Consider the following 15,082-nt stretch of genomic DNA (forward strand, 5'->3'; position numbering starts at 1 on the left):
GACCGGGGGGAAGGCAGAGCAGGCCGCAGAGGTGGGAGAGGTGCCGTAGGATGCGTCGTCCTCCTCTTATGCGGTGGACTCTCCGAAGGTCCTGGCTCCGGTTCCCCCGTCGGGTCTGGCTCAGGTACCTCCGACGGGGGAAGGGGCAACCTTGTCCTTATCTCCGAGCATAAGGACTGAATCGCTGACAAAATGGCCGCTGAAGTGTCCTGCGGCGCCGGAAACGACGGGCGCGAGGGCTCTTGAGGAGCCTTGTCGGCGACACCGTCGCTCTCGTCGTCGCCCTCTTCGGGATCCCTCCTGATGGGCTGGGCCTCTTCCACGACTTCGATGAGCTCTTCTTCAGAAGTCGTGTCCGTATCCACGATGGCCACCAGCCCCTTTTCCAACGAGGACTTCGTGGGGGTCTTCTCAATGGGCCTGAAAGACGACTCCCTCCGCGGTGGCAGGGAGACTCTGGGTCCTGAGGGTGCCTCCGCTGGTGTAGCCTCCACAGGCTGAGCCAGGGCCGCGGCGACATCCTCAATTGAGGTTTTAGGAGGGTGAATTAAGGCCATCGGCACCTTCTGGATGCCTGGGGACTTCACCTTGGGGGGAGGGTCCGAGCCTCGCTCCCCCTCTGCCGGAATCTTTGAGATCGACCGGGGCCTCTCCAGAAGCTTCGCCGGGTTCTCGGACTTCCTCTTACCCGAGCCAGAGCATTGGCTCATGGTTGATGGCGCCGGGGAGGGTGCGCCCTGCCTGGCAACCAAGGAGCCCGACCGTTCGGCTTCCCGGTGCCCACGGACTCGCAGTGCTTAGCCTTTAGTTGGGCCCCCGTCGCCGGGGCGCCCTCACAGGACTTAGAAGACCGTTCAGACTTTTTCTTCTTCTCGCCTGACGGGCCCTTCCCTTCCAGCCAGTTGGCGAGACGGAGGTGGCGATCCTTCATGGTCCGCTCTGACATGTTCCCACAAAACGCACAGTCCTTCTCCGTGTGCGTCTTGTCCTCATGGAGACAGTAGAGGCATAACGAATGCTCGTCCTCCTTGAAAACATTCTGAAGCTGGCATCCAGGGCAGGTCCTGAACAGCTTCCCGGGCGTCGAGCTTCCTTTCTCCTGGGCCATGTCCGGGGTAGGCCTCGGAACTTCTGGAATCCTCCAAAAGCGTAACTCAACGAAAACTTCACCCTTGAGGGGCGTAGAAAACTCTGAAACGGATCCCCGTTGATCGGATGTAGAAACGGTGGAGCTTGAGGCTCTATTTAACTGAAAAATGAGAAAAATCTCCTGAAAAAGCGTGAAAACGCAGCAAAAGCTCGAGAGCTAAGCACAAGGACTCCCAACACTTGAACGTGCGGTAAAAATCTGAGGATGGCTGCCAGAGGCGGGGCTTAGAGAGAGGGCAGTCATTGGCTGGGGGCAGTATGACCCAGAGACCAGTGATTGGTTACTACTAAGAAAGACAGATCAGAAACTGATACTGATTTTTTTCTATACCGAGGATTTCCGGCCTGACGACAGGGAATATTCATGAGCATGTGAATCCATGCCAGGCCCCATGCTGGAGAAGTATACTTTTAATGCCTTTGCGCCCCGATACCTTCAGGTTTGGTGCGCCTTATAAATCAATAAAACAAAAACAAATTATTTATAAAAGAAGAGCACTGCCAACCAAAAAATCTGTTTAGCTAATATGAGAAACCAAAGGGTGTCTCAGCTACTTGTCCCCGGAATCTATCTCTCAGGTGGCCAAGGCTCAGCCATCGCCTTTGGATCCAGACCATGGGGGTGGACCAGTGCGGCAGGATCACCTGGGGGAGAGCTCTTGGTGAGACAACCGATGGTGAGACACGGTATTCCCCCCCTTTCCCGTACCCATTACCCCTCCTATTTCATAGGATTCTGACATGTCCCAACCCTGCCCTCTTTCTACACAACCACTGGGCAGAGGAAGAGGGCAACCGAGAGTAACAAGGCTAACCCTTACATAACACATTGGACAAGTCACGCTAATCTGGTGAGGCAAAGTCAGGCACTTGACTTTAATAACATACATCTGATACCCATTAGCTCTCCCCACATGGATAAAAGGCGGAACATAGGGGGACACTTCGAGCAAGGTGGAACACAAGAAGCAGAAGAACTTCCGGGGCAAAGGCAAACCTATTGGAGCAGAGCGACGGATAGAGGGACGAGAACCAAGTTTAAAGGAATCCAGGAGTTCTCTGGAGGAGGTTGTTACCTCCAAAGAAAGTAAGATATGTGTAGAAGGCTGAATCCCAGACAAGAAGACTGCCTTGTGTTTCAAAGGGGCCCCTGACCCTCCCGAGTGAACGACGAGTTGGGGAGGCGAGACCAAGCCTGGGGAATTAACCTGACTCATGAAGTAAAACGGCGAAGACAAGAAAGGCATGCACACAGCAGGTTAGTTGGCGAACAAGATGAAAGACTGGTGTGTGTTAAGTTAAAGAAAGATTTAAGTGGCAACAAAATATCTTAAAATTGAACGTTGCACGCATGTGGATGAGACGCCAAGAAAGGCAGACCTGTAGGGAACTTTAAATAACCCCTAACTGTGAAGCCAGTGATACAGAGTAGCAGAGTGATCCGGCAAAAGGAAGTAACCCACTCAAAGGTCTCTGCAAAAGGTGGAATGTTTAATTATAAAGCAACAAAGTGAATGAACTTTAAAAAGCATGATGATCAAGATTGACCTCAAGAAAAAGGGAAGTGAAAAGTGAATATTGAACTCTTGTGCTTATGATACTTAATTACATAGACCAAGAAGCACTCAGGCAAATAACAGAGTGCGAGTTGAAGGGAAAGTCAAAGTGGTCCTGAGGATGTCTATAGTAAAAGTTGTGCTCATTCGAAAGTCTTAGACATCGGGAAAAGGTGTGAGCCCGACTGAGGGAGCCCGGAAGTGTGATTAGTTAGGGGAAGTGCTGTGCATTGAGAGGTCCGAGCTCGAGTGAGGGAGACCTGTATGAACTTTTGGTTGAACTGTGAACCCTTTTGTTGAATTTTGAAAGAACTTTTGGAACGCTGGAAAACTGACTTTACGTGGAAGGCCGGCAGGCCTCGATCCACGTTTTGAACTGCTTTGTTTCAAGAACCTGAGTCAGAGTGTGTCATCCTGTCGACAGGGACCACCTTACTATGTGCTGTCAAACTTGGGGAGGAGAGCTGACTCAGCCACTTTGATTCTTCATATTCTAACACTGACATTTCTGTGCATCCATATTCCCCTTACACACTTTTTGTATAAGTGATAGGGAAGGCATTAGGTTTTGTTAGTATTGGCCATTTTGATTTTGACAGGGACTGACTAGGACTCTGTTTTCTTTATTATTTCAGGGGAGAGACTATTTCCAACTTAGCAACAAGGGCCAAATAGGAGTTTCTCCAAACCCAGAGAACTGAATAAAGGTTTAACAATGTGCAACCTTTGTGTCAGTGTCATACTTGTGATACCATGCCTCCCTTACACTAAAGAAAAGTCATTGAGATTTCAGGGTGTCACAATAGTTTGATAAATTAAGCATATTCCAAAAAGTACTATAGGTGCATTACCTATCACGACAAGGTTTAGTAGCTGTTTTCCCCCTTGTCTCTTTTCGAGCTCCGCTCTCACATCAATCTTGTGTTTCGATTTGCCAATGCTGCGCACTGCAGGCAGGGAGTTAGATGAGTCGTCTGTAGTGTGGTTGTTTTGGGGTGGATGTGTAGATTTATTAGTCACCTGTTGCACCACTGGAGCAGCAACAGCATCTTCTGTAGCTAGTCCCTTTCGAGGTGTGTTGGCACTTTGGCCATTCTCTTCAGAAACCGCACTGCAGAAAACAGATGAGAGATTACATTATTTATGCCATTTTACAACAATACACATTTGGCCACGAAGGACATTTGTATTTGGCTGAAAAAAAGAAATGTCAATTGCGATCAGAAATTGCTTCTAGTAACACATTTACATGTCTGAAGCATTCCCATGAAGGATGCCGGTACAATAGGAGAAAGATGATAACAAGTATGTGAGGGTGTATTAAAGTGGGACATACATCAGGGACAAAACATAACCAACAGAAAAATATACATATAAGAAAGTAGTTGACTTATAAAGGTAACATTAACCTAAAAGGGGAGTTGACAAACTAAAAAGGAGTACTATATACACATATAAAATAACTGTATTAAGCATCACTAGAGGGAGTAGTGGAGCCAGGTAATAACGACAAGGAAGACCACAGTGGGAGCTACTCCTTAGGAAATAAGTGAAGCTTAAGCCGAACTTTGAAGCAATACAAAGTTGGGCTGAATTTGATTGTGTTGGGCAGTGGGTTCCAGTGGAGCGGTGTGAGTAGTGAATGAGAAGAGGCACCAGGAGGGCATGGGACATTGAAACTAAGTACAGAGGAGTATCGGAGGGAACAGGATGGTGAATAAACAGATGAACAATCAGACGGGTACTGAAAAGCAAGACCAGATAGCTTTGCAGACTAGAAGAAACTTGATCAGAGTGGTTGTGCGTTGACAGCCAACCAGCATGTTAGTATGTAGAAGTGATGGAGGATCTCGGTATGTTGTAGTGAGTGCGGGTAGCAAAGTTGAGGACTTTGTCGAGAGGGACGAAGGAGTAGGTTGGAATGTGGCCACAGTGTAGGTTTGAGTTGTAGTCACATTTGCTGAGCACGAGAGAGGAGATTAGAGGTTTCATAGAGTGGTAAGCAAGAAAAGGACACATTTTTCATATACTGAGAAGGTAGATACCAGAGTAAAGGCAGTGGTAGTGATGAACTGCTGCAGAGGGAAGTTGCTATCAAATAGGACCCAGAGGACATTCTATAGAGGATGGCAGCTATCTACTCTATTTAGCCAAAAATGTCCATGCGAAACAACTGGCCAAAAATCTGGAAAAGGCTTCTAGGGAGTAGTGTTTACAGAAGGCAGATGGTGGAGATGCTCTGCAGAATACATCTAGGGGCATGTTATTAGAATGAGACAGATGTGGCCTTGTCTTTACAACATTTGCACAGAATTATGAAGGACCAATTTTCTGAATGCTGCAAGTCTCCAGAATACTATCCTATTACCCTTGGAAGCACACTTCTGTATGTCGCAAAACACAATCTGAGTCTCAGAATTATTTCTTTTCGTCTATGTAGAATTTTTTAGCACATTGTACACCATGGTATAGATTATTCCTGCCTCGGTGGACAGATCTGGAGAAATAGATGGTAAAAAGATGTCTTCGTTTATGTGCACATCAGTACATTTTTGGCTGAAAATATGGCTGTATCTTCAACACTCTTCATTGTGGAAATCTGTGTACGGCTCCCTGGTTGATGGCACCTGGAACTCACTCACTAGTTTTGCTGATGTGGTGGTGACCAAATATACTGCCTTCTAGGTGACGAGCTTAATGTTGAAAGATGTAATTAGGTAGAAGGCTTGTGATATAGAGCCACAAGTACAATGTTCGAATCCCCCAAAGGTCAATGATCTAAGAGGAGGAAACGGCCATTGTGGTGCCTCATAGTGAAGATTGGTCACTGGACTCTGCCCAAAAAAATACTTCTCAGTATTACTTCATGTACCAATGGCAGAAAAGTAGGACTGGCAGGGCTCCATCTGAATGCCTGAAGTGGCCAGCTCTGATGTAAAGGACAGCACCTAATCCAAGGAGTCGAATGGACTGCCTCACCAAGGCTCAATGACAGAATCTAAGCTACCTGCCTTGTAAAAGACTTGGTAGTCATTGGCAAGGCGTTGTGACTGTTGGCCAATAACCCCAGATGCTCATAGACTACTTTTTCAAGGACCAAGCTGCCAAGCTCAGCGACTGAGTGCACCAGTGCAAAACATGCCCCTGGTTGTGAGTCAGAAATGGCAACTTGAGCGGTATCACATCCTGTTCAGACAGTAAGGTACTCTGAGCAGTAGTGAACATCTTGTGCCTGGTCTGAATTCGGGAATGACGGAGGAGAAGGGGAAAAGGTGGAAACAAGCCACCGATCATCCCCGACCCGTTCAACAGAAAGGCTGCTCCCAGGCTTGGGGGCCTTTTGCCATCTACAACAGATGTCATGGGTGATGTCATCTTTCATGTCCTGGGTGTTAGTCGTACCAGTGCAAGGCGGTGGGGAGTTATGGTTGCATAGCTTATCATAACTGCCGATTTTCTTGGGTTTTTCGATTTTACTTGTAACCTCAATGTCCATTTAACAAAGTGTTTTTCTCTGAATTTCATGGGTTATTAGTGCAACCTAACCATAACATCCCTTTATAACATTTTTGCCGTGAATTTCATAGGTTATTAGTGAAAATGTCAGTGTATAAGTTATTTATAATTCCTCTTAATATATATGAAAGAACTATAAACCTCCTTTAACAAACATTTTTGTGAGTCGCTTTTTGCAGTGCATGCTGAGGATGCAAGTCATGTTTGAATTGCCTAGGGCATGAGGCTCGACCATGACCCCCAGCACCATGAAACCACCCCTGTTATCCACTGCACCTAGCCTGTATCCTAATTCAGTGTCCACTATACCCTCATAATGTGACCAATGGCCAGTGCTCATGGCTTACAGCCATGATCAGTCTCCACAATTCAAGGGGCATGGGCTTTGGTCATGCTGCATGCCCCAATAAGCAAATCGGAGTAGACATTTGTCCTTGCTGAGGGGCAGGCCCACTCACCAAAGTTATATCACAGTTCTTTGTACTGACATTTTGGAAAAAATAAAATGCAGGAAAGATTTGCAAAAGCATGCTTTCAGGTCCTTGCTGATGCTCCTCACGCAAGTTTGCTGCAATACTGTTCAGCACTTCGGGCCGTAGCCGCGAGCAAAATTTCTTTCCCGTTCAAACATATCCAGATTTCGAAAAACATTGCCACATAGCCGGTGCCTGGTGAACTGATTGTCTGGGGCACGGCCATCGCCACAGGCTATACCTCAGTCACGAAAGATATATCACTATTTTTTTAGCCTACATTATGACATTTTTCAAAAAATAAAACAGATACGTTTGCAAAACCATGCTTTCGGGTCCTTGCCAATGCTCCTTGCATAAGGTTGCTGCAAATCCGTCCATGTTTTATTTTTTTGAAGTGTTAAAATGTAGGTACAAAAAATAGTGATATAACTTAACCCCCATTTGACAAAATCCATTCAAACTTTGCACAATCATTCAGGGCTGGGTCTATAATTATTTTGAAAACTCTTTTGTGCAGATTCATCAAACAGCACCAAAGTTATAAGCCATCTAAAAATGTTGGGTACCCCCCCTTCCAGAAGCACCTAATTTTGCCATGTCTTAACAGAATTCCACCAAACTTTGCAAAAACATTAAAAGTTGGGTCTAAAAACAGTTTACAAACTTGTACACAGATTCGTCCAACTGCACTAAATTTAGAAGCCAAACATTTTGGGACCCCCGCACCTCCCATCCTCTAATTTCGCCCCCCTCTAAGTGAAACGGCAGCAAGCTTTGCAAAAGCATTCGAAGTTTATTAAAATTACACCGCAGTTTCATTGAATGGCCGCAACGTTCTAAGCCATCCAAAAACTGCTCTCCACAGACCCTATAATGCAGAAATATACATGGATGTCCTCAAACTTTTGTCAAGTTAGTGAACATCTCAGCAATGTACATAGCGTAATCAACCCAAGGCAGACATTTTGCAAGGCTGTCAGGACAAATACATACCTGGTTTCACCCTTATTAGGGATCATCAGTGCAGTATAGTCTTGGCAGCCTTGTGGTTGGAGCACTTGGCCATGTTTTCACAACATCAAGAAAGTTATGGTAGGTTTAAAAAGGTTTGAAAAAAAGCCTTTCACCTGAAATGTGAAAGTAGGAAAGTCCATTTCAGCCAAGTCACGCATTCCTCAATGCCACCTAGAAGCCGTTGCTGTGAGTTTACCACCAGCTCTGAGCCGCAGCAGCAAGGCATTTGGGTTATTTTGTCCAGCACTTATTTTTAGTATTTGACTGAGAATGGGGCGCCCCCTTCTCCAAAATAGAGAGCTATATCTCTGGAAATTGACAAGAAACCGGGTGTTTCATTATAAACGACCACCATCTTTTTTCCCCTCAATGCGAGTGATAGCCGCAACCATAACCTCGGTTGACAAAAACAAAAAAGCATGCAAATCCAATTTTCAGCTGATCAATCTGGGAAATGCCATTAGGATAGAGTTGGGTCTGGTTAGGATACCAAGTTAAATTTGGGAGTTAGAGGAGGCGTAGGGGCTGAGTTTGCAACACAGAGCTTTTCTGTAACCTCGGCTATCGGACAGAATAGCAGCAGCTACCTGGCATCTCAACTGAAACTGTCACAGAAATGATAAGTGTTGTGAAGCGAATGGGCAGGGAAGGTGAGCAGGCCATAAGGGGAGTAGGGGGAGGTTGGCTGGCACAGACGTGGGGGGCACTTGGTGAGGGTCTGTGAAAGAAGGAAACATTTTTCCCAGATAACCGCAGGTATAAGCACTACAAAAAATTATAACCGAGGGTATAAGCAAGGGTATTTGTAGTTCATAGCCACGGTTAGATAAAAAAAGGTGGCATCTGGAACACGCATCCATGCAGTCTATCCTAATAAATGAGCATAAATTACAAGACCACTAAGAGTAACATGGCCCGAGGGGGCCGACCCATTCCTCATTTTGAAGCAAAGCCGGGTCGGTAGCGGTTACTGCACGGATGGGAGACAGTCCACAGTCCCGGATGCCGTGTGATTTCAGTTTTAAATACATCATAACAAAGTAATAAAACGCACCGTTCTGCGGTCAGTCCTTGTATGCATGCCTTGAACTACCTCTAAATGCGTATAATACAGATAATAGCAGAATAACAGCAGTGTATTGGCTTCTACAACAATGTATCCTTCTTGCATAGGCCCTCATGATTGGTTGGCATTCTCTCTCAACCTTGGACATTTGGCTCGTTAGCAGCACATAAGCAAAACGAAACCCAGTAGCGGGGAACAACTTCAGACAGCTGCCCACTTGACCAATTAGCCTACCATCTCTCATCAGTTAGGCCCTAAGCCAAGGTTTCTTCTTTGTAGTTGTCTTTGCTGACTGTTCTCTTCTTCAGAACTTTAAAGGGAGTGACGGTACATAGTTATCTCCATCTGGAGCTTAATGAATAGGCCTTGTTTCCTGGTCTTGCACCACATGTGAGGAGACCATTATTTTATCCATCCTGACCTTTTATTTAGTGCTATTTGATTCAATTATACAGGATGCTATTACTCCTCTTGGCATCTGGAGACTTGGTTGCTCCGTCTTGCATAAGCTTTCAGCATCTTTAATTGTTCAATACTTGACACTTGCAAATGTTCACTTCTTTGCTTAATCTAACAGAAATATGTCGCACGTTTGTGGCTTATCCTCTTCGACTCCTTTCATGCCTTGCAATTGCTTCTTGCTACGGCATCCTTGATCCTGAACCAAGCAAATATTCTTTGTTCTTGCAAATAGCTGTAATCCAGCATCTTTCAGCTCTCCAGACTTGGTCTATTTGCTTACTATCTATACAGAGTCGATGTCCATTTGCTCATCATGGTTCCTTCACCTGTGTTATATTTTCTACTGTAGCAAGCTTCTATGCATATCATCTACGTTATGTTTCTGCATATCCACATCTACTGCGTCTCTTCTCACTTATTTTCTAAGTATATATGATTACTTCGTATTCACATATATGTGTTCACTATGTGACTTGCGTCACATCTTCATTCTTTAAGTATTTGCATATCGTTTTAGTGTGTCCTCGTGTCTTCTCTTTAGGACATCATGTTGCACCTGTCAGACTTCACTTAAGGCTCTTCTACGTCCAATGGTGTCTGCAGGCATCCTTCTACCACGTCAATTCGAGGTTACATTCGATACGGTTGTTTGAGCGCATACCGACTCCCATATCTTCGATGCAGTATTGGGATGATACCAGGTATCGTGCACAGTGTCTTCTTATTCTTGCAATATAACGGAGATGAGGGTGCGGGCACTATAGATGACTTGTACATCTGCCTCTCTACGCTGCCATGATGCCAACATGAAAAGAGCAGCTATCTCTGGGTATGGAGTTGCTAATACATGAGAAGTGCAAATCCAGCATGCACGTGCGAGGCAAACTATAATATGGCTTAAAAATCTTCTATGTTCCCAGTGCTCTCTTAGAGACCATTTTTGCCTTTTGCTGCATTGCATTCTGGTATTTGTAGACTCCCAGTCAAGATGGGGGGGAATAACGCCACAATTGTACACTTTTTGCTTAACATAGTTCTATAACGTTTTATATATTTGAGTGACACTATGGTATGTATACTTTTCAAGTTATCTTTATAAAGCGGAGTATTGTTGAAAGCCAGACTTGCGTGGGGAGGAGAGGAAATGAAGAGAGGGCAAGTAATTATTGGCCCAGGATGTGGCAAGAGAGGTTGCAATCCTGGATACGGGTGAAGCTTTTTGTCCCAGATTGTAGCTGCTTTTCAGGGCACAAGTAAAGGACACATGTAGGTAGACAGCGCACATTTATTTCACAGGGCGGATGCAACCCCTTGTATTTTGTTTGCGATTGGCAAGCTTGCTTAAGTATTTGGCACCATGATTTTACTCAGGTTGTCATGTTCCAAGTGCAGATGCTTACCCACAAGACCAGAAGCACTTGTATTGGGATTTTGTTTTCCAGGGAATATTTCACTACAGCTTGGTGGGCTTAAAAGGTGAACACCTTTTATATTTTGCCAGGATATTATTCCCTCTATTATTTTTCTGGTGTTCATTACTTTTGTTAAAAGTCCAGTACTATTTTGCCTTGCACACTTTCTTCTAAGGGGAAGTTTAATTGAACTACATTTGTATATTTCACTTTAAGAGATATATATATATATTTATTTTTTTTTACAAATGTTGTATTTATTGATCCTACTAGGCCTTTTTACATTCGGAACGTGCAAGTGCAGTAAAAGAAATGCTGGTGGGGTGTAGGGGAGTGTCGGCCAGGGGGGAAGGACCTGTGAGAAAAATGTGAGTGCCAGTTGGACAGAGACAGGGACAAGCAGATGGTGCAGGGGAAGGAAGGACCAAAAGCTAAGTGCGAGGTAAAGGGCTGAAAGGACTACAAGGGTTTAGGCCCAGCCAGACAAGTGCAGGGGAGTGCCCCGGAAGGGCAAGTGCAGGTTGATGGAGGGCGGGGAAACCGGGGAGACCAAGTACAGGGGTAGAATGGAATGGGGGATCTGGTGCCCTGAAAACTCTGAAGGATCCAGACAGCCAGTCAAGAAGCAGACAGGGAAATTAGCAGGGAAGACAGAAGGAAGAAGAGAAAAGGAAGGTCTTGAGAAGCTTCCGGAACTCAAGGAGATCCGGCTCAAGTCTGAGAGGGGCAGCGAGACATTTGCCCATACCTTGCCTGCAATATTCACGCTTTTTGCAGCCGCTGTCCTGATTTTCTTTTGCAGATCTACAAGGTAAGGACGATATGAAACTTGGTCCTTTGAATTCAGACCGAGATACTTGTAATCATCAACTATTTGAAGTGTCTCACCCTGCAGTGACTCTCTTCTTATACTGCTTAGACGAACATAACAGTATGTTAGATTTCGACTGGTTCGCAGTAAGTAAGTTCACTTCAAGGTATCTACCTAATTGGACTCGAAGCGACTGCAGGCCCATGGGAGTTTTTGCCAACAGAACAAGATCGTCGGCATTAAAACAACTAGGAGACTGAGTGTTTGGCAAGCTTAGGTGAGTCCGAAGTAACCTTGCTGAAGAAGTGTCTCATGTCTGCAATGATGAAATTAAAAAGGGCTGAGGCCAAAACGCAGCCTTATTTTAATCCCCTATAGGTGGATATGGGGGCCGATAGTTTTCCATCAAGAGCTAACCGCACTTGAATAGACGTGTCTGAGTGGAACTGATGAATCCAATATTGTATGTATGCAGGGCATGATGATTTAATTAATTTGACTCTGAGTAGCTCTCTGGATATCAAATCAAATGAAGCTCGGAAGCCTACAAAAGCAAAATAAACTAGTTGCCTCATTTGAAATTACATTAAAAGTAGTTATTCTGCTGCATTAACTACTTGAGTATAAGTAAAAAGATAAGGTTGATAGTAACACAAATGTAATTCTGGAGTGTAGTAAAATAAAAAGTGATAGATGCAAGGCTTTGAATTAAACATTAACACTACTGTTGCTCTGCGCAACATTCCATGCCATAATTCTGTAGTATGTCTGTGCCATTACAGAAAGGGACAGGCCATTAGCAAATGACTCTTGGTGCTGCCACCAAAAGGTGTAGTCCAATCTCAATTGCTAGGCCATGGCCCCTCTCTACTGGAACACAGCAATTACATGCATTTTTAGGTCTTGTGGTCTAGCAGTTTGGGAAGGGCTTCTCGCATTGGTGAATGGGCCAAGGCTGATTTACAAACAATGGTAAAGAAGGCTGGCCAGTGCAATGCCAGTGGTTATAATTGATTGAGACCTTTTCCTATTAGGTTCAAGATAGAACTCATGCAGTGGAACACAGATAGGATGGAGATGCAATGTAAGGAAAAACACATTTTATGGGTGTATTTGGTCATTTAACCACCCAACGACTAGCCATGGCTATGTTAGAGCCCATGGCATTACCACCAACTACCTGCCTCTCGCCACCAAAACGTAACCTTTCAGCAAGCTCTATCACAAAGTAACACTAAACGTGTTGCTATATAGGGTCTGCCAGTGTTATATCTAAGCTTAATTACTTAATTGCCACTGTAAATGAGCTCCTGGTATGATAAAAAAATCTCTTCATGTGTGTCTTCAGCCAGTTGCTTAAACAAGCAATCGCAAAGCCAACAGTTTTTGCTTGTGTATAAGTATTAAACATTTGCTAGGCAATGCCATCATATGCCCAGGTACACACACTATTTTCCAGCTGCTCCCATCTTATGGCAGTGTGTGGCAAATGCCTATCCATGCCTGATCAAAAGCCCAAGCTGTTTGCTTTGAGTTTGTCTCCCGAATTGAACATTTATATGCCCAGATGTGAGTGCCTTGCTTGCTACGCCTAGGTAATCAAGCTGCACCTCACTGAGTTGGTCCAACAGGGCCGTACCTGAAAATGATAAGGCTAGGATGGCAAGAATGGACAAGTTTCAGATCTTCTCATGCATACTTAACAGTGGGGCTCCGACTTAAATAGAATGTATCTTTGTCTGTGTGGAATCCTAGGCTGCTCTGCCAGAACGTTTCATGATTCATACTAAGTACTGACTTGATAAGCTCACACTGTTTGAGTAACTTAACAGAGTTTGCATTCTAACAGAACACATCATGTGCATTGTGGGTCTTGTTTGGAAAGTATAATGTAAATCCTGGGTGCTGGGTGTTTAGGCTGTGCCGGAATCCCTTAAAGAGCACCTTTAAAATAACACAAGAGAAGAGCATTTCCTATAATGTTGCATGCAAAGTATAAAAGTTGTACATCTTTTAAAACTAAAAAGCAGTATTTAAATATTTCCTAAAGTGTGCAATCAGAGGTGGATTTAACATTTGCACCTGGGACAAATGCCAATGCCCCCTGCTCTGCCTCTCTCCCCCAAACACAAACAGCCAGGACCGCACAGGCCCTCTCACTGAAGTTGTATCTTTTTAACATGTCTCAGAGGCAAATTATTTACAACAGGAAGTGATTAACAGAAAGTAATTAGAGATGAGACAAGGTAACAGGTAGTGACCATTGCTGTGCCACTTTTTTCTTTAAATTATATAGGGTTTTAACAAGATATTTAAGTGCGATTGTTGGGTGATTAGGATACAGAGCAAGCGGTGTGAAACAATCTTGTCATGCATTTCATTTCACTTTGTGTCTGTCTGAGATTTTTTGTAAATTCTCATTAATGTCTATGCTGGAGCCTATATGCTTACATTCAGGATGGGTAAAATAAAGCTACAATCACAGGGGGTGATTTTCCAAGCGAGGCAGAGTGCAAGAAGTGGTGATAAATGCATTTATCTCCACTTCTTGCACTCTGCCTCGCTTGGAATTTTTTTTTATGACCTGCAGGATTTTGTATGATTTGGTATGTGAGGTTGGAGGCCAGAGGTCCCCCTGCCAAATCAGATTGGTTTTCCACCAGCATGTATTTTTATGTTGGCAGAAAACCAATGGATTCCTCTGGGATCGTCTGACATTTACACCTGGTAAAAGCAGGCAAATTCCAAAGGCATCCACTGTGGTTGGCTCCCACAATCATTGATTGTGGAAGTGATTTACACTTTGCCAGACACGTACACGTAGTGGAAATGTAAAGAGCAAAGGCGATTTTCGCCTGTGTTTTACACTTTACTTTTCCAGTACTTTGTTGAAACAATTGCAATTAATGAATGGCCCCTTTTGCAAAAAGTGAAAACAGGAGTGGTCCCTTCCTGTGCAATTTAGGATTCAAAACAAAATGCCCCTCTTACTCTTTTCATCAACACGTTTCTACAATGATGAATACATTGCCAGGTTGCTAATCATTTTCCTTGTGCATTTTTAATGTAATTTGGATAATATTAAGTATTATTTTTTTTTATTTTTATTTTCATTTAGTTTATACAAACTTTTGAAAAACTGTCTTTAACACATGCACAACATTCCATCTCTCATCCTTAAGTATTCTTCTCTATAACACCTTATTCGGTCTACTTCTTAAGGATTGTTCTACAATCATTTCCTCTGACTTCGCCCCAACAATTATTCTTTCTTGTCGGTCTTTTCAGAGTGGTTGGTCTCCTGACTTGAAACTGTTTGGGACACTGTTTAGGCAACCACTGGACTCGTTTTTAGACGATTCTGCAGTAACTCTAAAAATCGCATTAATGCAATCAACAGTGACTTGCTTTCAGTCAAGTGTAGTTGTCTCCACCATTCCTCTTCAGACAACGCCTGGTAATTTGTCATCACCGTTCCCATGCAACTATCGCGTTGATCGTTTAGTTCAGTACAATTTAGAATGAGATGTTTTAAATTTTCATCTTCCTCCCCACAGAATCGGCATAGAGCATTTTTCCTTGGAATCGCACGCCTGTTCCTCAGAATTTCTTTCGTTTCT

The 15,082-nt window shown here is 44.1% G+C and overlaps 1 protein-coding gene across 1 annotated transcript in view; it reads right to left on the minus strand.

The window, feature by feature from the left end:
* HBS1L (HBS1 like translational GTPase) overlaps positions 1–15,082 on the minus strand; it is a 1,647,668-nt gene that overhangs the window by 887,479 nt on the left and 745,107 nt on the right. The window contains exon 5 of the mRNA XM_069606737.1: positions 3,557–3,816. Coding sequence (XP_069462838.1) covers positions 3,557–3,816 — 260 coding nt within the window. The remainder of the gene's footprint in view (positions 1–3,556; positions 3,817–15,082) is intronic.

Source organism: Ambystoma mexicanum, chromosome 4p (assembly GCF_040938575.1).
Source record: "Ambystoma mexicanum isolate Mex_15411 chromosome 4p, UKY_AmexF1_1, whole genome shotgun sequence".
Lineage (NCBI taxonomy): Eukaryota > Metazoa > Chordata > Amphibia > Caudata > Ambystomatidae > Ambystoma > Ambystoma mexicanum.